This window comes from Rousettus aegyptiacus, unplaced genomic scaffold, assembly GCF_014176215.1.
Source record: "Rousettus aegyptiacus isolate mRouAeg1 unplaced genomic scaffold, mRouAeg1.p scaffold_m13_p_5, whole genome shotgun sequence".
NCBI lineage: Eukaryota > Metazoa > Chordata > Mammalia > Chiroptera > Pteropodidae > Rousettus > Rousettus aegyptiacus.
Window position 1 is genome coordinate 2,117,902 of NW_023416308.1, and position 23,195 is coordinate 2,141,096.

Here is a 23,195-nt window from a genome sequence, read left to right on the forward strand (position 1 = left end):
CGGAAATTCTGTGAGGCCACAGCGTGCCGCCAGCTGGCTCGGCACTGTTCCACACACACGTGCGTGTGCACACACGGGTACACGCGTGTACGCGTGCACATACGCGTGTGCACTCTACGGTAACAGGACCCTCCTCCACTGCCTTGCACTTGACCTTTACGGAGTTTCAACGTCAACGAACGGAAGTGGCCATCCACGGCCCGGCCACGTGGTGCCCCCTCCCTCTCCCCAGGAGGCATCTTCAGGACAGCGGGCAGCTCCCAGCACGCACGGCCCACTGCGCCCCGTTTGCTTCTAGGGCTGCGTCAAGTGCTAATGTGGATGCTCCTTGATAACGTGACAGTGGTGGCTTCGCCATTCCCTCCGAAATTCTACCTCGAAGTGTCCCTCGACCCGCGGGAGGCGGCTGTGCGTGTGACGGAGGCTCGCCCCTGCGTTGGTCGGGGTCCCTCCGCTTCAGGAACGTTTCTCTTGGCCGTGAACTGCCCTCTGGCATACTCGGGGGTTCTGATCTACCTCCCACTGAGGCCGTTGAAGAGCGGTGACAGTCCCCTTTGCTCCCTGAGCGGCCCGTCCCGCGAGGTGTCAGCCGCCTCCCTGCAAACTCCTTTGGGAGCTAAGGCCTGGGTCTCCTAGCAAAACGGAAAGGTGTTTGGGATTTCATCGGCTTCAGCTCCCAACCCGCACTTCGAACACAGAACAGCAGGCTCGGGAGGCCAGGCCGGCGTCGGGGGTCACGTCTGCACCGGAGGCCTGAGGGCGAGAGCCAGGGGCAGAGCCCGCGGCTGCCGCGTCACCGTGGAAGGGGCTGGGCTGTCACGTCCCCGAGCACAGACACCGGCAAGGGGACCGGCCGCCGCCTCTCTTCTGAGGAGCTCCGTCATCCGTGCCAAGGACCCGCCTCCGGTACCTCCTGCCCGTCCCTGCTACCTGGGCCTTTACGATCCCGTTCCTTGGAGATGCAGGTGGCTCAGGGGAGCCGGAAACGAGGCATCCCGGGCCCGAGTCCATTGTTCCGACTGTCCCGTCACGGTAACAACGCGGTCGGGGATTCCCGATCTGAAACTCTTGCTTTGCTTGAGGCCAATTTTCACGTTGTTCTTCGAAAGGCATTTTTTAAATTTAAAATTTATGCAGGAATCATACTTCCCCCCCCACTCTGATTTTCCAATACCTCTGGTTTTTCATCATAACTGCTTCCTGAGCTCCGAAATGGCTGTTTTTGTGAATTTTGGAGGGGGACCCATTGTTTTTCTCCGTCGGCGCACACACGGTGCGGCTTTAGCTCTGCCAGGCATGACTGAAGATATTTTAAATTTTTTTAGGGGGTGGAATCATTTTATGGATGGATTTCTATATATTGCTAACTTGAAACATTACCCTACTTTTTAAAAAAAATTATTTCTTGTTCTTGTAACATGGAACGTTTGAGCTGAAGTTATTTCCTACGCAATTTCCTTTGCATGTACAGCAACTTTACATTTAGATTTCGGTTTGGATAATAAATCGTGTTGACCACAAAACACTTGTATAAATACAGCTATTTTGAGGTTCTTTTTTTTTTTTTTTTTTTTTTGGCCCCAGAAATGCACTTCAAGAGTTCCCCCACGAATCTTCAACACACAGAAGGTAAGATAAACGTCTGCGGGCCACGCCTCTCCTCCGGCGTTTGCGAGCTCACGTAGAGAACTGAGAAGCGACGGCCCTCTCTCACAGTCGATGAGGATTCGACGGAAGGTCCCGTGTCCCAGTCTGATACAAGAAAACTTGACAACGAAAAGGAGGACGGACGCGTGGGCACCAGCTCCTCAGGTGCGGCCCCTAAGTGACCAGGCCGGGGGTGAGGGGGCACCTGGGAGCCGGACGTCCACGCAGACCCTCAGGAAAGGACGCAACGTAGCCAGCCTCGCGGAAGGCGAACAGGGAACGACATGGCGTGACTAAAACTCACGTGAATCAAACAGAGAAAAAAGGGACGTTTCTCTTCCTCGTGCTTCGAGGAGAACTTCGGAGGCCAAATGAACGGGCAGGTGGTGATGTCCGTGAGGTCAACGAGCCGCGCTTGCCACAGAGCAGGGCGGCCATGCTCGGCGTCTGTCACGTGCATCCCGCCTCCGGCCACGGGCGAGAAACGTCCGCTGTGCTTTAAAAGATCTGGAAGTAGAAAAACCAATACCAGGCCTGTAATCCCACCCGGCCGTCGGTCGCGAGGTGACTCACGGCGTCCGCGGGGTCGGATTCGTCCTGTTTGAGCGAAGCTGGTCCCGGGCAGCAGGGAAAGCTGTCGTCGCAGGTCTCCTCCGGGCACCTACGGGCGGCTGCTTGAGAGACGGTTCCTGGCTTCACACCCAGCCGCTGCAGCTCTCCAGACTCGGCTACCTGCTGAGGACGGGGTCCCCCCGGACCGCGACGTCACCCCCTATCGCTGGCCAAACGCGCTGCTCCAACCACCGCAAAAACAGAAGGCATAAAGGTGAATAGGAACGCGGGAAAGGAGCCTACATCTGCTCCTGCAGCCTCTCCACGTAGTCCCTGAAGTCCGGGGGCCCCCCGAGCCCCAGGTCCTGGCAGACCCACTTGATGTTGTCGTCGCTGTCAAACAGGATGGAGTTGGTGTACGGGCCGCCGTCCTCCGGGAGGATGGTGGTGTAGGAGGTGAACTTGACCCTCTTCCTCTTCGGGCCCGACGGGGTCACGGGATCGTTTTTGATTTCTTTCTCGTAGACGTAGTCGGGTCTGAGCAGCTGGCTGTGGAAAGCCTTCTGGGAGCTGCCATTCAGAAGGAAGTTCCTCTCCTCGAAGGGCAGCCCCCGGTCCGCCGTGGCCGAGCCCTCGTCCGCCGCGACGCCGATGGCCACGTTGTTCTCCAGCAGCTCCACCTCGTTCCCGAGCCAGACCCAGTCGTGGGAGTGCGGGAGGTGGCCCTGCTCGCTGACAGCCAGCCTCTTGTGTCTGTACTTCCACGCGAAGGCCACGCAGTTGAGCAGGAAGACCAGGATGGCCAGGCAGAAGACGCAGAGCAGCGCGTACATGCCGATCTCCAGGTCGCTGAGCCCCCGCGAGCTCACGGCCAGCTCCCCGGGGGCCTTGGGTTCCGGCAGCCTCCCCGGGGCGGGGAGGCTCGTGACGGCGTCCGGGCCTCGCTTCGCGTCCTTTCTCTCCGCGGGAGCCCGCGGGGTGGTGCCGCGGCCGGCACTGTCCTCGCGGCCGGCAGAGGCGCCGTGCTGGGACAGTCCCTGCACCGCTCTGTCCCGGCCCCCTTCCCGCTCGATGGCGTTGCTGAGGTGGTCTGCGTGTTCCCGGCCCACGCCCTCGATGTCGTTGGTGCCTCCCAGGCGTCTATCCGCGCCGGCCGCGAAGCTGACCTTGACGTGGCCCTTCCCCACGGCGAGAACGCTCTTCCTCTTGGTCTTCTGGCAAAGCCCACTGATCACCAGCTCTACTTTGATCAAGGGCCCCTGCCCTTCGCCCTCTGCGACCACGACCGGCCACGCGGCCTGCAGGTTGGCCTGCACGGACACCACCATCTCGTCCAGCGACGAGACGGAAATGGAGAAATCCTTGGGGTCGTAAATGTCTAACGGCGTCACCGAGCCGTCGCTGAACAAAATCCAGGAGCTGACTATCGCCTCCTGAGAGAAACGAAAGCAGAGTGTCACGTTATCATCAGGCTCCCTCGGACCGGCGAAGGGAAACGCAATTTCCTACGTAATGTTACTTAAGGGCATAAACCGAGAAAAAGAAGCTCCAACATGTTATCGCTCCGAGCATCTCTCAGTGAGCCCTGCACAGGCGGCTGCCCCTGATGTGGAGAACAAATAACACGCTCTCGTGAGTGCATCAAAGCATACCTTAATTTATCGCATGCAGTACAGCAGAATTTTGACTTTGACCTTTCTGAAAACGTTTTGAAAGATGAGGCCACTGATCTGAATCAAATTCAGGTGCAACTTGTCATCAGCCTAATGCTCCGGATAATACCTCTCTGCACGTTTTTTATCAGGAAACCGGCACGGATGAAGCAAAACACACGCTGGCCGCAAGTGTGTGTGTGTGGGGGGGGGGCGTCCCACGCAACGGGCCGGCTCGGAAGGCACAGCGCCCGGCGTCGCTGCAGACGACCCACGGACGTCCGCGGCTGGCGGGGCATCGCAGAGGTGACGACAACTGTGACACACAGCAGCGGTCGGGCGTCTGTGAGAGCAGCGATGGAGCAGTTCCCAGGTGTGAAGACCCGCCCGCTCTGACACACGTGGAGCACCCTCTGGTCCCGATCTCGCACACACAAGGCTGCTCTAAAGCAGGTGGCACGTGGGTGCGTGGTCGCTGGGTAGAAGCTTATACAAGGATAATGTGTGCGAGCTGCTGAGCGCTTAGGGACAGAAGAGACTGGATGAGAAGCAGAAAGGAGCTTCCGGAATTGCAGCCCCAGCTCTGAGTGCATCTCTGAGGGAGAAGCGGTCTCACTGACCAGTGACTGAGGACCCCGGAACCTCACCTGCTGTGGGGCTCGAAGGACGTCCTGGGCGGTCACTGTCGAGACGATGGCTCTTCCGTCCGCCCTGTGAGGCTGCAGGGAAAGAGACAGGCCAGCCACCAGCTGCACGCCCAGGTCCGCGACGGTGACGCGGTCGTCCAGGACGACCACCGTCTTCTCGGCCAGGATGGAGTCAGAGAGAGGCGAGAGGACCTTTGGAGAAAGCGAGAGAGCTCCACTGGCCGCCCCACACGCCGTTTTAAAGTCCTCAGTGGATGCTTCCGGCCAAGCAGTTTCGGGCCGTCTAAGCCCGAAACTACCCCGGCTGAGCTACCCTTCGATGCCCCTTGCCCATCGAAGGAGCCGTGCAAACGTCTCCCTGGTCCCTTCCCTTTCCTGGGATTCACGCCGCAGTAACGGCGGCGTGTGTCCTGAGCAGACCTTGGTTTACTTTACAGGCAACGACTGAAAGTTGCCCGCGTTGGCACGAGGCCCCCAGGGATGGCGTGTTTCCCGCAATTAGCATTTGGGCATGAAAAGGGCGGAATTGTGGCGAGGCTCCCGAAGTGAGCCACACATAGCCACCTTCCCCGCGTGCGACCCTCCCAGCGGACACGGAAACGTTCACCGGGGGGACGGTAAGGGTGGCCGCCACCGCGTCATCACCGGGTAAACCGGGCGAGCAAAGCGGGAGAGGGGACCTTAACGCCCGAAGAAGCCGTTTGTCCTAATTCAGCCTCTAGGCTGGAAGCCGGATGAGACATGCAAAATACGACGTTTAATCCAGCTTCGTCGAAAATTAACTGCGAAAACACCTAAAACGGGACTTAATTAACAAAGAGCGGTAACATTTAACAGTTTTATTTAAAAATGTGCTGCGTCGTTTCTGCATAATCATCCTGTCAAACCTGGCTAGAAAATGACTTTGCTATTATGATAATAAAATAGAGAACATTGAACTGTGGATTTTTTTTGTTGTTATGTTTAGGGTAAATACAGGTTTGATTTTTTTTAAGCGCTGTCCACTGTTCAAAGAGTAATGTAGCTAAACGGTTAACCCTCAAGGCTAGAAAGACAAAACTAGCTTTCGCGCTGTGTACCATCGTCCATCAGTGATGTTTATAAAACAAGTAAACCATCATGCTGGGGGGGAAACTGCTCGCACTGTGTGTTTAGTTTAGCGGCGACTGGTACAAGGAATTCAGTGTTTTTTCTGAAATCTCTCTAAGGAGCAAAGCTTGAGTTTAGATGAGTCAAGGCGCGAACGCGGTGCGAACCGGTGCGAACGCAGTCGCACCGGGCGAACCCGTGACCCTTGCTCGCACACCTGCAGCGAAGGCCGGTGGGGGGGAGGGGAGGGGCGGGGCGCGGAGGGGCGGGGCTGGAGGCGGGGCGCGGAGGGGCGGGGCGGGGGGCGGGGCGCGCCGTGGAGGGAGCGCAGCCGCACCTGCACGGTGGTGATGCCCGGCTCCCGGCCCACCAGCGTCCTGCCGTGCAGCAGCTGCGCGATCCTGGGCTCCTCCACCTTCAGGAAGTCCGTCACGAGGTCGGTGATGTCGAACTGCCAGTCGGGGCCCAGCAGGTGGCGCGGCGGCCCGGCGGCGGGCGCGTCGGCGGCGAACTGCGTGAGCACGCGCACGGCGGCGTGCTGGTACTGCAGGGCGCAGCCGCGGCCGCGCCGCTCCTCGTCGTCCTCGTCCTCGCTGTCCCGCGTGGGCCTGCGCATGGCGCACGGGGCGCGTCACCGTGGTGCCGCCGCCGCCCAGACTCCGCGTGCGGCGCAGGGCGACGGGCGTGGTCCCCCCGCCCCGCCCCGGGGACACCTGCTCGTGTCCGCGCCCGCCCCCGTCCCATCCCCCGCACCCGCGATGCCGCCTGCACCTGCGATGCTGCCTGCTTGGCACCGGAGGGTGCATGTGGCCCGACCGGGTGGGGGTTCTTCATGGCCCCGTGCCCGGGAAACCCGCCTCCGCAGACCCCCTGGGGAGACGGCAGAACCCCGGTGTGGAGCGGGGGGCGGGCGGCCTGGGCCGGAAGGGCCGTGGGGGCCGGTCCTGCTCCTCCCCACAGGCCTTGGGCGAGGCGCTCGACCCCCCCCCCACCTGCTGTCATCGCAGCTCGGAAGCGGACATCAGGACGGCCGCCCCTGACCGTCCCCCGGGGTGCGTGAGGCTCAAGCAAATCACTTGAGGGCTATTCCAGAACCTTCCCGCAAGACAAACCCGCCCTGCGCCCTTCCATGAGGACTTTTGTGGCTGGGACCAGCCTGTGACGGTCGGTGGGTGGGAATTTGTGTCAGGAGAGAAAGGGGAAGCCACTCGCAGGCATCGAGTCAGGCCTACCTTGTGCGGGGAGCTGCTCGACACACCCAGGCCACCGTGAGAACGGACAGGTCGGCCGCACGCCACACGCCACACGCGGTCGGCTCATTTAACCCCCACAGAACCCGGAGGGGTGACGGGGTTTCATTGCCCGACCTTACCAGCAAGGAGGTCGGGGTACACAGAAGAGGGGGGACTTGGCCACTGTCGCTTGACTGGTCATTGAGACACGGGGCCTGAGCCCCGGCCGCTGGCCCCCGGTTTGTGACCTCTCCCTGCGCCTGGCTAACTCCATCCGTCACCACAGCCATGAAGCATGGCCCTGGTCTCACCTGGAGACACCAAGGCTCGGGGGGTCAGTGTGTGGCCGGGACAGCTGCTCGGGCGGACGCGGCTCGAGCCCCACTTGACTTCGGAGACCCAAAATGTCGCTCCCCCTCCCTGAGGGGTCTGAGAACCACGTGGAAAGTTACAGGAAAATGTTGGCCAGCACCGTAACGTAGCGACTTAAATTTCCCAAAGAGACAGGTGGCCATTCTTGCTGGTAAGGGAGGTGACGTCAGGGGCAGAGGGACGTAGCACTGGCTGATACGGTGGAAGGTCCCGCCCGTTTTACGTTTTCGTCCTTCTGAGTACATCACAGGGGGTGTCTGTTCGGGGGCTCCCACCAAGATGGGGGCCCCACCCCGGGGGCCGCAGACCCGCCGTCCTGTCTGAGAAACACCGCGCCCCGCTGGCTTCCTCACCTTCTGTTTGGGGCCACGGGGACCCTCCAGCCTTTGATCTGGCTCAGCTCCGTGTCCGAGATCTCGATCTGCAGGGGGAGCCTGGGGGCCCACACGGTGACCTCCAGCTGCGAGGTGAAGTGCTGGTGGGTGAAGTTCACGACCGTGTCCACCTTGCTCTTCATCTCCTTCCCATTCACGAAAACAGAGTCGCAGCGGTTGGACACCTGCGGGGAGGGGCCGGGGCCCCGAGATGCAGCAGCGGGGGAAACGCGGGTGACAGTGGCAGCTCACGGACCCCGGGGGCTGGGACTCGGGGGGGGGGGGGCAGGACAGCCGGGGCACGACTCGAGCAGAACGTAATTTGTGGGCACTGATTAGTGACAACTACTGACGGACGGACTCCAGGAAAACCATCTCGCGTTGCGAAAAACTGACAAATAAAACCGTAAACGTAATTTAACGGAGTTGCATAACCTTCGTTGCCTTTTTGTGTTTCTCTTTGCCTCACCTTTTTATGCACTCGAACCTCCACTAATCAAACGCCAGGCGAGACATATTTCACTCTGGCACCATATTTGAAGCAGCATGGAAAGTAGCCATACGTTACTTAAAAAAAAACCCCACTTTATTCAAGCCATAAAGAGGATCTTTTCTGAAAAACCAAGAGAGCCTTGCATTAGAGTAAAATCCTGATGGGAAAATACGAAACGCACTAAAGTGTAGATATAATTGTTTTGCATCATTAACGCATAATTTTGCAGGACGGAAGCCAGGATGGAGCGATTCACGGTGGGCTCGGCACGTGTGGCGCCTTTTAGACGTGCACATGCCGGCGGGTCACGGATTAGACCATCGAAGCCCCTGTTCCAGATAAACGAGTTAAGATGGCGATGACGTTCTCTTCCGTGCCATCGGGGAAGTGTCGATTATTTATCCGGGTGTGTGTCGGGGGGCAGCTGGGGCTAAGGGTCACTTCATGCGCAGAGGATGCAAAGTCAACAGTCAGTTCACCACAGAATCGCAGACTGCAGGGGGTCCACAACCTCACTTTACAGATGACGACCCTGAGGCCGGCGACGGGACGTAACTGGCTCGAGGTCGCACACTGCATTTGGGGTGACCCGCGGGCTGCCGGCAGGGGCCCCGCACTTGGCCCTGAGCGCCGCCAGGCAAGCGCCAGATGAGGACGCATTCTGGACCCCGTCCTCCTCTCCGCGTTTGCCCCTGCAGCCCAGGCCCCCCCGCCGCGCCCCGGACGCACCCGTCCACCGGCCTCCCGGTCAGAAGTGCCAGCGTCCAGCCCCACAGAGCGAACTTCCACGTTTGAGACAAATCACCCTCAGTCCCCACAACGGCACAGATGTGACTTTGCTCCCAGGAAGAGACGGAAGAGGGGAGTCCCCTTCACTGCAGAGAGAAGAACCGACCCACGGCTCCACCGATGGACCAGCGGTGAAGAAGACACCGCATACAGATCAGACAGAGACGCAGCTGGTATCGATGTACCTGTCGCCCTGGGTACACAGGGAAACAGCGCTCGGCCGTAGAAAAGGATGAACTCCTGCCCTCCGCAAGGACACGGGGGGGCCTAAGGGCATCGTACCGAATACGTCGGACACAGAAAGACAAATGCGGTATGATTTCATTTACACGTGGACTCTAAGGAACAAAATGAACAACGGAAAGAAACTCACGGATACAGAGAACAAATTGATGGTTGCCAAATGGGAGGGGGCGCAGGGGAACGGGGGGCGGGGGGGAGTGAAGGGATTTAGGGGTGTCAATTGGCAGTTATAAAAAGTCACCGGGGCGTGAGGGTGGCAGAGAACAGTCATGTTGCGATGACCGTGTGTGGCGTCGGGTGGGGACCAGACTCACGAGGCGATCGCTTTGCAAGGGGTGCACACGTCTAATCTCTGTGCGGTACCCCTGAAACTAATGCGGTATTGTTGTATGTCAGCTGCAATGAAAATATAATTTTTTTTAAAAAAAGGTCACGTCTTTAAAACCTCCATCACAAAAGGCGAGGCCGCGGCCTCTCCGCGCGCCGTGCCAGGCACAGCCCGGGCTCCCCGTCACGCCCGCCTCGCAATGTCACACGTCTCCAGGAGTCTGTGAGCAGAGTCGACCGAGGCCGCCCAGGAGGAAACGGGGCCGCGGGCGAGCCTGGGCCACGAGGCCCCGCGCGGGTGCCGGAGGGGGACGTGCGTCAGGCGCGTTCGCTGCGGAGCCCCTCCCCCGCCCTGTCGGAACCGGACGGTCCAGCGTCGTCTGCCCCGCAGGGCCAAGGGCGGCCACGCCGTGCTGTGTGTCAGGCGCTGGGACGGGTCAGCTACGAACCGGTGTGGTGGCTCGTCCGCAGGTCCGGGGAGAGGCAGCCGGGAGCAGCAGTTCGGCGCCCCGTCCTGAGGCCCGGAGGAGGCCCTTGTGACACCCTCCCCTCCCGACACCGGGATAAGTCGCTCCCCACCCTCCGGGCCCAGCCTCTGCCCCTGTGAGCCCCGCTCTGACGCCCGCCTGTTCTGCCTCGTGCAGGACTGAGACGAAGCTCAGAGACCCAGTGTATGCTGACACGATGTAAATTCTCTTTCCCCATCTGGAAAATAAGAATAAATCACTCATTCATTTAACGAATGTTTATTTAACGTCAACGAAGACCCAGGAGTGGTCCTCGGCGCTGTCCTGGGGGTGAAGCGATGTCCGGCGCCGCCCCTGCTCTGAGGGGCCGGCGGGCTCCCTGGAGACAGACAAGCAGGTGCACAGTATGAGGCCAGGAGCGAGCCGGGCCTGAGAGAAACGCGGAGGAGGGCGAGAACCAGGCCGCGAGGGCAGAGGGCGCGCTTCCCGATGGGGGGGCGGGGCGGCCTCTCTGGAGAGGCGACATGCGGGCAGAGACCCGCGCGCAGTGGGAGTGAGGAGTCCTGGGGACGCGCAGAGCTCTGCGGGCGGAGCGGACGGGAGGCGCGGAGGCCCCGGGCGGTGCGGGTCTTGCCCAAAGCCGCGGCCAGCGAGCACGAGGGTGGCCGAGGCGTCGGGCTGCGGGCCGCTGTGTGAGCAGCACGGGAAGCGCAGGGACTTCGGGCGCGAGAGGTGGCGGGATCGGACGGTCTCGACAGGACACCTCGGGCAGGGAGGGCGGACCAAGGGACCGTGTGCTGAGCGCGAAGGGGCTCAGGCCCGGCCGCGGGAGGCGGTCGGAGCGGTCAGACGCAGGGTGCACTCTGAAGGCGGCCCTGGGCAGCGTCAGCCGCTGGGGTGCGGGCGGGAGCCACGGAGGAGGACGCAAAGGGCACAGTGTCCCCCTGAGATAAGGGAGGGCCGCGGGGGGCGCACGAAAATTAACTCCAAACGTATCTGAGACCCAAATGTAAGAGCTAAAACTGTAAAACTATTAGGAGACACCGTCTGAGTTTTTGTGAACTCGGGTTAGGCAATTGTTTCTGAGGTACAATAGCAAAAGTATAATCCACAAAGAAAAAAAATTGATACATTGGACCTCATCAAAATTAAAAACTTCTACTCTTCAAAAGAGCCTATACATTGCGAAAAAACAAACCACAGACTGGAAGAAAATATCTTTAAATCACATAACTGATAAAGGACTTGTAACCAAAAGAACTCTCAAAAATCAATAATAAAAAGCAAATGACCAGGTTTTAAAAATGGACAAAAGATCCAAATGGCCACTTCACCAAAGATCTGTGGTGTGAAATGGCACGAAATTAAAACTAAAAAGCGTACTCGTATATACCTAATATAATGACTAAAAGTATAAGACTGATAACACCGAGTATCACCGGGTCAGGGAGGTGCTCGCAGACCCTGTCCATCGCACGTCCCTTAATATAACATGATACAGGGATACAGACTGGTCCGACCACTCGAGAAAACAGCGTGACGATGTCCTGAAACATCGAACACACACTCACCACAGGATCCAGCTGTTCTACGGCCGGAGAAACGAGAGCCGACGCCCAGGCAAAGACGTGCACGGTGCTCGCCGCAGCAGTGGCGGTGACAGCCCCCGGGTGAGGGACGGCCCCAGTGTCCATCGGCGAGGGCACACTGTGGGGTGCGCGCACGGCGGAGCCCCCCACGGCGATGGAAACTACGCACTCCTGATGCACACGACACACGTGACTCACACCGACTACGCGGCCCGGACGACGCCAGACAAAAAAAAACGCGCCTCCTCCGATTCCGTTTATGTAGAACTCCAGAAAACGACGCTCATGCTCGGTGACGAGATGAGCGTTCGCCGGGGCCGAGTGGCGAGGGCCGAGGGCCGAGGTGAGGCCCGACCAGGGGGCACAAAGAAGCTGGGGGTTAACGAGACGTTCGCTGTCCTGATCTTGGGGACACGCGATGGGCGACGTCCGTCTGCGGGCTTTGGGTGCGTTAGTGAGATGTCACTCGCCCCTCCGCAAAGCCGTGGCAAGGAAGACGGAAGCACGTGGACACCGTGCCTCGGTGCCCAGCCCACTGGTACCCGCGCCTGGTGCTCATGGCTAAGTGGTCCCGCGAGCTTCCGAGGGCTGTTTGAACGGCTTAAGTTTCTCCAGGGAACCCAGCGTATTAGATCATGCAGCTGACGCTTTCCGCCCTTCGGAGCCGCGTGGCGGGTGCGAACTGGGAACCGCACACCACGACATCGGCGGGGGCCCCTCCCCTCCCGCTAACGCCAGGGAAACCCGTCTGCAGGAAACTCGAGGTGCAGGTGCCATAGCCGACCCCGCTGGCCCCCGAGACGCGGTCCCAGACTCGAGACTCCGGGCGCCGACCATGGCCCCGGGCAGGGCCCGGACGGGACGAGCAGTGGACGGAGGGCGGGCAGCCCGGACGGCGGGAACGCGGGCGGCGTGGCTCGGCCCCAGGTTCCCCGCGCTCAGTGGAAACGGGCCCAGAACGTCCGTGCTTCGTTAGAGATGCAGAAGCGGAAATGACCGAGAGATCGACTCCGCGCTGGCGACTGGGGCAAAGGGCCGGGGAGGCCGCAGGGCCCGTCCCCTGTCAGCGGCCCGGGACGCGCCTCCCGCGAGGACGGAACCGTGAAAGTCCACGTCACCAGCACAAAGAAGGCCAGGATGCGGCAATCACAGCCAGGGTGCCGGACGGCTTGTTCTCAGCCGCCTGGCTCCTGCTGACAGGCGACGGGAAGGGAACTCGTGCCCACAAATAGGACAGCAGCGTTTCCTGCGGGACGTTTGCCAACCACTGCTAGCAGAGCGGGGACGAGCTTAACCCTCTCCGGGCCTCTCCACGTCTCCTGAGCAGGATGACGGCCCGGGGGGCGGGGGGGTGTCTCTCCGGAACCCGCTAGGCCCAACAGACGGCCCGGCACGGGGCTCAGGGCAGACGCACCTCCGAGGCCGCTGCCCCCTCCACCCGCCCCCGCCCCACCCGCCAGCAGCCCCCACGTCGCCCACCTGCCCCTACGCGCACGGCGCGGGGACGAGGGCCGCCTGGCGTGCCACCTCTGAGAGCGAAAAGTCTCCCCTAAAAGTCTGGATTCCCGGAAACGCCGGCCCTCACGGGGAGAAGACACAGGCTGGGGCCGGCATCCACCGCGCGGCGCAGTGAGTCTGGACGGGCCGACGTCGGCCCCAACCCCGCTGCGCACGGCTGCTCCAGCCGCCCTGCGCCTCCATCCCCTGAGCTGTGTGCGGGGGTGATGCCCGCAGGGCTGAACGCTGTCACGTGTCCGAAACCAGGGGACGGGGCCTGGCATGGCGGCCCTGTGGGCTTCAGCCGTGACTGCTCCTGCCGGCAGACCCTGGGGACAGGGACATGAGAAAGACACAGGCCCTGCCCTCGGGGGCAAGCACATGACCACGCACAGGACACACGCGCGTATCTGCACAGAGGTGGGGACCCCTGCGGGGCACGGACGGGCAGGAAGGCGGGGGCCACACAGCGGGGAGGGGGCCAGGCCGAGGAGGCAGCACGGCGGGGGCCGGAGAGCTGCGAGGCCTCGCAGAGGCCGGCGGAGAGCGGAGGAGGAGCGGAACCGAGCCGGCCCGGCCTCCGAATCCAGCTCCGCCCAAAGTCGCCATGGGCCCCGTAGCTGCACAAGCCAACACATTGCCCCTTTTTGGTGTAAGATGGCTGGATTTGGGTTTCTATGACTTGCAACCAAAAGAAAAAGCAAGGCCAAACTCAGGGACCCGGGACCTCCCCGCAGGCTGCTGGCCGCACCCCCCACCACGCCTGCCCAACAGGCATCTCCTACTCGGTGACGTCCACCCACATGTGGCTTTCTAAGGACCCTGTTCAGGGCACACCCGCACCCACCCGCGGTCTCTATAAATCCAACCACTCAAGGAAAATTGGGTCTCGTGGCCTTTACCCTAATGCCCCGGGGATGCTCTGCTCCGTGTCCCCCCCGGTGACATCGGGCTCCGCTGGGGGACGGCCCCACGCAGCGGCAGCAGAGCCTCTGCGCCGAGAGCACATCGCTGCCCGCCCTCGCCCGTCGCAGGCCGCGTCTGGAAACAAGACGTCCGCGGGTCCGAGCAGGCCGCGGAACCTCGACGCCCTCCCACGAGGCCTCCGGCATCTCATTATTGCGCGTCCGGCTGGCACCAGAAGGCTGGAGACTTAGTTACTGCAGCCAAAGGTCGGGGGGCACCCCGGCTGAGATCAGCATGCGCTTACACTCATTTCTCTCCGAGCGTGAATGAGGTGCTCCCCTGCTGACGACGAAGGACCGGCCTCCGTGGTTCCGGGAGACCACGGGTCATGAACGAGCGACCTAGTTGCCGACACACAAAAACGCGAGGCCGTCCCTTAGTCAGAAAGACAGGCCTTCAGAGACCGAATCGTAATTACAACACGGAAGTCGCCTTTTCTTCCTTCCTCCGAAGACATTTAAAGACACTCGGCCAAGAAAAGATGTTCCATTTTTCAATGCGGTAGGTGGCAGAAAGCCCCCCCGCCAAAGGTGGCCACATCCTAACCCTGAGAACCTCCGCATATGTTAGCCCACGTAGCAAGGTGGGCTGGATTGTGGCCCCCAAATGAGACGCCCGCATTCCGGCTCCTGGTCCCTGGGAAGGTGACCTTACTCAGAAACAGCGTCTTTGCAGATGTACACACGTTGAGGACCTTGAGAGTAGCCATTTTGGAATTAGGAGAGCCCCCAAATCCAGTGACGGGCGCCCTTGTAAGAGAGAAAGGCCACACCGCACAGAGACGCCTGGGCAAGACCGTGTGCAGACAGGGGCAGAGGTCAGAGCGACGGCCGCAAGCCAACGAAAAGAGCCGGCCAGTCGGCTACGAGAAAACAGACGGACACCCTGAATCTCGTGAATAAAACAGGCGGACCCCCTGAATCTGGTGATTCAGACGGACCCCAGTGAAGGACGTGAGGGCCCCGCGGGCTGGCTCCTGGCTGAATCGGGGGTCGCGGCGGATTCGGGGCCCCGCAGAAGCGTCCCCCGCCCGGGTTTCCCGCGCCGTGGCCTGTACCCCCCGGTGACTCTCAGGTTAGGCGGCAGGGGGAGGGACATCTTTTTAACTTCGCAGTCATCCATTGTAATCTACAGTAATAGGAAAAAAGGACGTCGAGCTCGCGGGTTGTACTGTCTCATGATGAAGCTCAATTAGGACTTCAGCGTTTGAAAAAGCGCGGCATTTGAGGAGAAGTAGGGCGTAGGCAGCACTGCCTGGCACGGGACGTCAGCAGCGACCGCGGGGGCTGCCGTCGGGCCCTGTCGTCCCAAGAGAAAAAGCAGGGGAAGAAAATGCTGTTGCTCGAGACGAGGGGCGGGGTCCCCACCGGGGGCAGGAGGCGGAGCACCAGCCTCTCCCGGGACAGGGGGGCCCCAGCGGGACTCGGGGGGCTGGGGCGACGCCCGTCGTACCTTGATGACGTCCTCGTCGACAGACCGGCACTCCACGGACTCCAGCACGTCGACCACCGAGCCGTCCTCCTCAACGCCCACCACCCTGACGGGCACCGAGACGGCCTTTCCAGTGACGATGGCTGTGTTCAGGATCTCCGTGTCCTACACAGACGAGAAGGGGGCACGTGTCAGCAGGCAGGCGCCCCAGCGGCCGCAGGAGGGGTCCCCAACCCCACCTTGCACCCCGACACCTGCTCCGCACCTCAACCGTCTGCGTCCACCCTGCCCGCGCCCACCCTGCCCGCGCCCACCCTGTGCCCACCCTGTCCGTGCCCACCCTGTGCCCACCCTGTCCGCGCCCACCCTGCCCGCACCCACCCTGCGCCCACCCTGCCTGCGCCCACCCTGCCCGCGCCCACCCTGCCCGCGCCCACCCTGTCCGCGCCCACCCTGTCTGCACCCGCGGCGCATCTCGCACAGGCCCGAGAATTGTTTTCAATCTCTGGGCTCGAGGCTCAGGGGGCGAGCGGCGGCCTTATCAGCACAGCGGCCACACCTTCGTTTTAGCTTCAAATTTAGAAAGGCGCCAGCAGGGGTGGCGGAGGGCCGGCGGCGGAGCGGAGCGAGCCAGCACGCCGGCCCCCGCGCCCCGAGCAGCCCGAGACGCCCTCCGGCCCGGGGGCCTTACACGCCGACACCATGTTAGTTTCTGGCCTCCCCCGGTCACCCCTCAGCGTTCCGTAGGTCCCGTCCTCACAAATGACCTCCAATCTGTCCACCCTGCTACCCCTGCCCCCTGGGCAATGCCCCCCTCGGTCTGAGACCGGCTCGGCCGCTGTCTCGGTGAGGGCCGTGTGGTCCCGCACCCACGGGAGCCCGGAGGCCGGTGGGACGACCAGGCGTCCGCATAACCGAGGTCCTGGAGGCGCGTGGCCGCCGCCTCGGGTCCGGGGGCCCCGCGAGGGCAGGGCCGCGTCTCTGCAGCGCCCTCGGCCACTCCCTCAGGTCCCGAGACGGCGCCCCTCATGCCAGCCGTCACGCCCACCGTCCGAGCGGGGAGGAGGCGGAGGGGGAGGGGCGCACCCACTGCGCCTCGTCCCCGGGAAAACCAGAGCTCGCCGCGTGGCCAGCCCGCGGCTCTACGGGGCCGCTGGCCGCGGGGGAGGGGCGGGGAGCAGCTCTGTTCACTCCACCCCCAGCGACGGCCAAGGGTGCCCCCCCCCCGTGCCGGGGTCCCCGCCTGGAGTAAGGGGGCTCGTGAAAGCACGGCAACTTTCTGAAGAGTTAACGACCATCTACATACACGGCCCGGGCGCTACGGGGACGGACCGGGCAGTGACGGCTCCACAACGACCACCATCCCGGAGCCGCCTTGAAACGCCCGCCAAAGGGGTGTGCTCGCGAGGCACCACGCAGGCTCAGAACGGCTCTGGGGCACAGGCCACTTCCACGTGTGACCGGGGAGGAGGAGTGGCCCAGGGAAGCCGGGGACCACTGGGGTACGCAGCTTGGCCACGGGGCCCCGCGGGGACGGCCCGCAGCGGAGAGGACCTCGCACGCTCCCGTCACGGCCGGAGTCCGCGTCCCCGCGCAGGCGCCCAGACGGTCCCACCCGGTGCCCCGCACGGGCCCCTCGGCCCCACCCCCCGCCCGGACGACATAAGACGGAGGGTCAAACGCTAATAACTGTGGTCGGCGGTAGGGTTCCGGCGCCGACTTCATCAGGAGCTTTCGATGAAGAAGAACGATGAGGTGCCATTTTCTGACGCGTGTCCTTCCCCGGGAACGGAACCTCGGGGAGATGATCCGCAGGACAGGACGCCCGGCCACGTTCCCGAGGGTTCTCGTCGCGCGTGTTTAAGGTGCAGGGGGACAGGAAGCGGGCAGCGGTCGCGTGCGTGCGGAGCACGGGGGCCGCGTCCCGGTGCCACACCGAATCGCTGGATTCGCGGCGTCGAGCCACCGAGGGCGACGGCCTGCGCCTCCTGGGCGACGGGCAGGCGCCGCCTCCGCCGGCCGAGCATCCCCGGACGCGAGACGGCCTCCCTCCTGCCTTTCGTGTTTCCATTGGGGGTCGGCCCCACTCTGCTACCGGTAACCGCGGCTTGGGTGGTGCCACCCCAGGCCACCAGACCGGGCTGCACGGCTAAGCAAAGGAGCCGAACGTGGCCACCGAGACACTGCAGACAGACTCGCGCGAAGCCTGAACAGAGGACGCCGGAGACCAGCCGAGCTGACGATGGCCGGCGAGGGATTCTGGTTCCTGAATCGGGCCACGTCTGCGTCCGTTGGCTTCGGAACTTCAGATCTATAAAAGGAACTGTAACTTAAATTTTAATTGTTTTTTTTTTGGGGGGGGGAGGTCAGTTGACCCAAACTCTTAACTAATCTCATGAGATCAGGCAACACTCTAGGCTCTAGGGGAAGAGAAAAGATTAAAGTAAACATCAACGTCTACCCTGTGGAAGCTCACAGCCTTCGAAGGGGACACTTTGATAATTTCTCCAGACTGAGTTTCAAGGTAGGCGACTTCATTTTCCATAACAACCAATCAAAATGGATCCGAACTAGCGCTTTTATTTCAACCACCTTTGCCACCGTGTTCCCAGGGGTGGCTCGGATTGTGCAACCAGTGTCCCTCAAAAAGAAAAAAAAAATCCTCGGGGCGTTTCCTACCCGCCTCTGGCGCAGTAAAGCAATTTCTCATGTTAAACAGCACATCGTAATCATCCCCTGGTGCCGGCGGCGGCTCGGAATTCGCCATCGATCAGAGAGCAGGTCTAATTCCGCCCGTTTATGCCAGCTCTGGGCTTTACGCCTTGAACCCCTATTTATGCTCCTTCTCGGAGACGAGTTTCCATCACCGTGCATGTCGGCCGGTGTCAGGGACGTGGCCGGGCGAGGACGCCCCAAACCGCCCTTCGCCATGAGAGCAACGAGAAAACTACCCCCCCCCAAAAAAAAAGAAAAGAGAAAAGAGAAGGTCAAAATCAACTTTTTCACAATTCTGCAAATGCGACAAAGCCCTGTGCAAGCAGGAGAGCGCTTACGCAAGAAAAAAGCTGAATCTTAGTGCAGACAGAGAATCCCGTGGCGTTTCACGCTGACTGGCTCCCATTCCCGACTCCCCAGTTCCGTAGCAGCTTTGAGAAGCAACAGCTCGCCTTCGCGGTGGCCGCCGCGGAGGGTGGGGCGGGGCTGGTCGTCTTCCCAGACGCCACTCCTAAGGGCCGGCCTCTATCCGACTCGTCCGGGGGCTCCCTGGAAGACCCCACTGGCAAGGCTGCGCCCTCCACGCTCTCGGAGACGCTGGGCGCCGGTGTCTCTGCTCGTCTCTCCTTTCGGCCATGCGAATTTTTGCTTCACGTGGTTTGAAGCTTTGCTGTTGGGTGCCGACAGCCTCAGAGGGGGCCGGAGTGTGGAGACGACCCCGCGACCCCCGTCGGACAACAGAGGTGCAGGCTCCGGACGAAGCTTCAAGCGCTGCCCCCTTCTGTCGTGAACTAGCCCGTCGCCCCGCCCTCCCCTGGGACTTGGGCCCTCCAAGTGCGCAGAGGGGAGAGTCTAATGGGAGAGGGGGGGCTGCTCTGCCTCAAAAGACCGTGGTGGGTGAGAAAGTCGCCTCCATTTCTTACGGCCCCGCGATCGCTTAGACGCCTCGGGTACCCTCCCTCCCTCACAAACACTAAGTTAAACACGGCCGAGGATGTGTTGACATGTGTTTAATAACATCGAGACGGCTTTTTAAGGAATCAAAGCCAAATTTCTTTAAAAGAGAGACTCTTCCTACGATGGTAAACAGTGGACGCTATTTTGACACTTCGGCATCGCAGAGAAGCGGACGGCACTGGACCTTGTTAGAGGGCCAGGAAACCGGCCGCTCCGCCCGCAGCCGCGGTGCCGAAAGCGCCAAGAACGACGATGCTCGGAGGTGACGCGGTGGACGCGCTCTGCGCTGCCGACGTGGCCGGAGCCTTTACCCTGAACAGCCGCACCCCTGACCCTCCGGTCCAAATGATAAGGGTCTCTATGAAGTCTTTCTTCATTGTTTAAAGACTTAAACGCATATGTTTAAAAGAAGTTTTCTGTAACATTAATGAAAAGGGTCAGTCAGTATTACTTGCCAGAAATGAAAAATAACTTACAACTAGGCATGCGGGCAGCCCTCGCTTGGCAAGTTTCCAGTGCACACGGGTTTTGGTCACCACCGTTTGCCCGAATGACACCCATCTCCTCCACAGCACGGCCCCGCCGTCGCCGCGGCGACCTGCTGCCCGGAAGCGCGCGAAGCACACACCTCTCGCTGCTCTTCGGAGGTGCGGGCTCTCGGCCTGCAGACCGCCGCGAGAACCACCAGCCGCAGCCCTGCGAGGCGGCTCGCGCTCGGGCAGCGGGCTTGTGACTGCGCTGGCCCCTCGTCGCCCAGTCGTGAAACCACCCGCCGAAGGCGACGGCCGGAGGACGGAAACGGCCGACGAGGACGCGAGTACCGCGGAGAGACGGAAAGGGGCGACGCTGGACGCAGACTCAACTGCCACGCGAGCGCGTCCCGGAGGAGCCGCCGCCCGGGGACACACGCCCCAGCCCGGCCCGGGAGACGACGGCCCCGCGGCCGGGGGGCCTTGCCGCCGAAGCGCTGTCCGGCACGCAGCAGCAAGGCGGCCGGGCTGAGCCGCCGAAGCCGCCCCGAGGGGCCGGCCCCCCGCGCTGCTCCACAACGCCGAGAATGCGAAGGGAGAAACGCCCGAAGCCGATTCGGCGCCCAGAGCGCACGTGGCCGGCGGACGCGGGAAGCCCCGGTCTCAGCACCCGCGCACCCCGAGTCGGGCCTGCTCGCGCTGGACGCTTTGAAATAAAAACAAGAAAGCCTTTCGAGAAAAGGAAGCCACACACAGGCGCCCGGCCTCGGGCCTCGGGGTCGCAGTGGTGTTGGTTCAGGGAGGCGACGCCTTTCCAGGCCGCCAGGTGCCAGGTGCCAGGTGCCGGGTGCCAGGCCGCCAGGTGCCAGGTGCCAGGTGCCGGGTGCCAGGCGCCAGGTGCTGTGCCGAGCACAGGGCGGGGCTTCAGGAGGGAGCCCCCAGTTCTCACACCTGGGGACACGGGAAGCCCAGGTGAGCAAAGCGCTTGATGAGCAGTCACCTGGGGAGCGGCTGCGCCAGGGCAGGTGTTCAGGGAGCCCTCTGGGGGAGGGGCGCGCAGGGCCAGTGCGGCCACAGCTGGTCTGTGAGCGCCATCTAGTGGCACCCCGGGGACTGTCGCCACGAGTCCCTCTGTCAGAAAAGGAAGCTGGACGGAGCCCGTGGGAAACGCCGTCTTGGCCCCTGGACCCGCAGAACATGACCTGACTCGTAAAGACAGTCTCGGCCCGTGTAATTAGCTAACATGAAGCCACAGTGGACGGGACGGGTTCCAAGTCCGATGACTGGCGACCTCGTGAGGCAAGGACGTGGAGCCAGACACACACACAGCCCCACGGCGACGGGGCGCAGAGCGGAGGCAGCGGGGAGCCCCCAGGAGCCGCGAGGGGCAGGGAGGCCCCGGAGCCCCCGAGGGACGCAGCCCAGGAGGATCGGCTCCAGGGCTGTGAGCCGTCCGGTGGGCGGGACATGGCGAGGCAACCCCGGGGGACTGGAACGGCACCCGGAGCAGACCGCGGCCTGGCCACCCTCCCCAGCGCCGCGTCCACACGGCAGGGCTCCTGCTCGCTGCCGTGGGCCACGCGATATGAAACCCGCTTTCCACCCCAAAGCTGATGGAGCTTTACGGGACGCACCAGCGTGGTAGCCAGAGGAAGCGAAGGAGGGAGAGAGGGAGAGAGAAATGGAAACTACCCAAATACTCCACAGTAGGTAAAAATTTAAAAATAAAGTTGTTTCAAAAACACCATGGAGCAGCGCGCCGCAGGACGCCACAGAGCAGTGTTCTCTGCTTCGCGAACGAGGCGGCGCTACGCGAGGGCGGCGAAGCCTCCGGGACCCGGGGACCGTGACCACTGCTCGCGACACAGGGCGCCTCGTCCCCCACGCGGCCGCGGCGTGCGTCTCCCGCGGCCTCGCCCGGGCAAACGGATGTGGACAGTGAACAGGACGAAGCGATGACCCGCCGTCCGCGGCGGCCAAGGGGTCCGGGTCTCGCTGGCCGTCCCCTCGGCTGACCCTCGGCCGAGCCCTCGGCGGAGCCCGCGTGCCCAGTGGCCCAGAAACGCGCCGAGGCGGTCACTGTTTGAGTCCAGCCTCGGCGAAGGAGGACGTGTCTGTCATCGCCTGGGCTTTTTTGTGTGTTAAGAGCTGGACCGAACGGTGGCCGCGGCCTAAGCTCCAAGCCGCCCACGGAATAAAGCTCAGAGCCCGATGCAGAGAAGGGACGGGGCAAGGGGCACGCGGAGGGACAAGGATGCGGGACTCGGGCGGGGGGGGAGGGGAGGGGGAGGGGGAAGGGGAGGGGAGGGGAGAGAGGGGAGGGGGGAGGGGAGGGGCAGCAGAGACCGCGTGTGGATCAGAGTGAGGAGCCGACGCGGAGCACGGCGATGAGCCCCCGGGCGTGACGCCCCTCCTGGGAGACGCCCCGTTCCCAAGGTGCAGGTCCCGGAGTCTCTGACCATCTGTTCTGCCCTGCTGGGCGTGGAGGTGTGACTCACAAATGCTTTCCGAGGCCTCGCGGCCTCCGCTCCAGACGGGCGTCAACCCTGCCCCACCCCTTTGCACTCACCGGAAAGTGATGAATCCATCGCACGGTGTGCGCTAAGTGGCTGACCGGCTGGCCGGCCGGCCTGGTGGACAGAGGGACATGGACGGCATGTCGCAGCTGCCCAGCCCCTCGCAAGCCCCCCGCCCGGACTCCTGCATCGGCTCCCACGCCTGGGCCACCCCCCGGCTCTACCAGGCGTCCCCCCAGAGCTGCACACGGCCCCGTGCAAGGAGAGGCTGGTTTGCTCCCCGGGAGGTGTGGGCATCGCCCCGCCCTGCTCAGGGCCACACAGCTCGGCAGCGAAGTTCCAAAGCCTGAGGCCGGGCCGAGTCTCCGGACAGCGGGGTGGAGCCCGCGTCTTGTCTGTGTGCAAGAAATCTAGCGCCACCCGCCCAGGCAGATGTGTCCGGGGTCAGGTGCCACTGAGGGGCGGGCCAGTCCCCTAGAGGCCGTCCACTGTGCGCGCAGGGGGCACAGCCCCCCCCCCGGGCCAGCCTTCGGCGGTTCCGGGGTCCGAAAGCAGCCGAAAGGACAGATGAAATAAACCACCGACTCTGGTCCCGCTGCAAACTTGGCTAACGAACGACTCAGGGCCCCTGGAGGCCCTTCAGAGCCACGCGCCACGGCATCCGAGAGTCACAGCGTCCATGGGGCACTGTCCCGCCAATGGGAACTACAACCAGGTGCAAGATGCTGCCCCGCGCAAAGGCCAGCGTCCGGGCAGGCGCTGACCGGGACGCACACAGCCGGACCCCGAGAGAGGCGAGGTGCTCGGACAGCACCGGGGGGGAGGGGGAGGGTGGCGAGCGAGGGCGGCGGAGAACGACGCCCCCCACGGCCCGCGCAGGCCGCACCCCACTCGCAGCGCGGTGTCCGGGCACCGGCCACCCAGGATCGGCGACACGAGACGAGCCGCCCGGGCAGGGCCGGCCACGCGGAGGGGCGGTCGGGGCCGGCCAGTGCCTCGGCCACCCCGGTGCCCGCCTCCTGCTCGGCCGGGCTCACGCTCCCGTGGGGGCTTTGCCAGCACCTCCCCGACCCCCGTCCGGTGCCGTCCGCACCACGTGCCCGTGAGAGGGGGGCCCGGGGCCCTGCTGGGCAACGCCAGCTGCAGAAGCTCCAGGGGGCTGCGGTGCGC

At 62.8% G+C, this 23,195-nt stretch overlaps 1 protein-coding gene across 1 annotated transcript in view; it reads right to left on the bottom strand.

Moving 5' to 3' along the window:
• Positions 1-1,391: 1,391 nt before the first annotated feature.
• TMEM132B (transmembrane protein 132B) overlaps positions 1,392-23,195 on the bottom strand; it is a 185,868-nt gene continuing 164,064 nt past the window's right edge. Inside the window, exons 5-9 of the mRNA XM_036220934.1 lie at positions 15,389-15,532; positions 7,545-7,750; positions 5,925-6,195; positions 4,499-4,690; positions 1,392-3,632 (exon numbers count right to left, since the gene is read on the bottom strand). Of these exons, the coding sequence (XP_036076827.1) occupies positions 2,499-3,632; positions 4,499-4,690; positions 5,925-6,195; positions 7,545-7,750; positions 15,389-15,532 (1,947 nt within the window). The 3' untranslated portion in view covers positions 1,392-2,498. The remainder of the gene's footprint in view (positions 3,633-4,498; positions 4,691-5,924; positions 6,196-7,544; positions 7,751-15,388; positions 15,533-23,195) is intronic.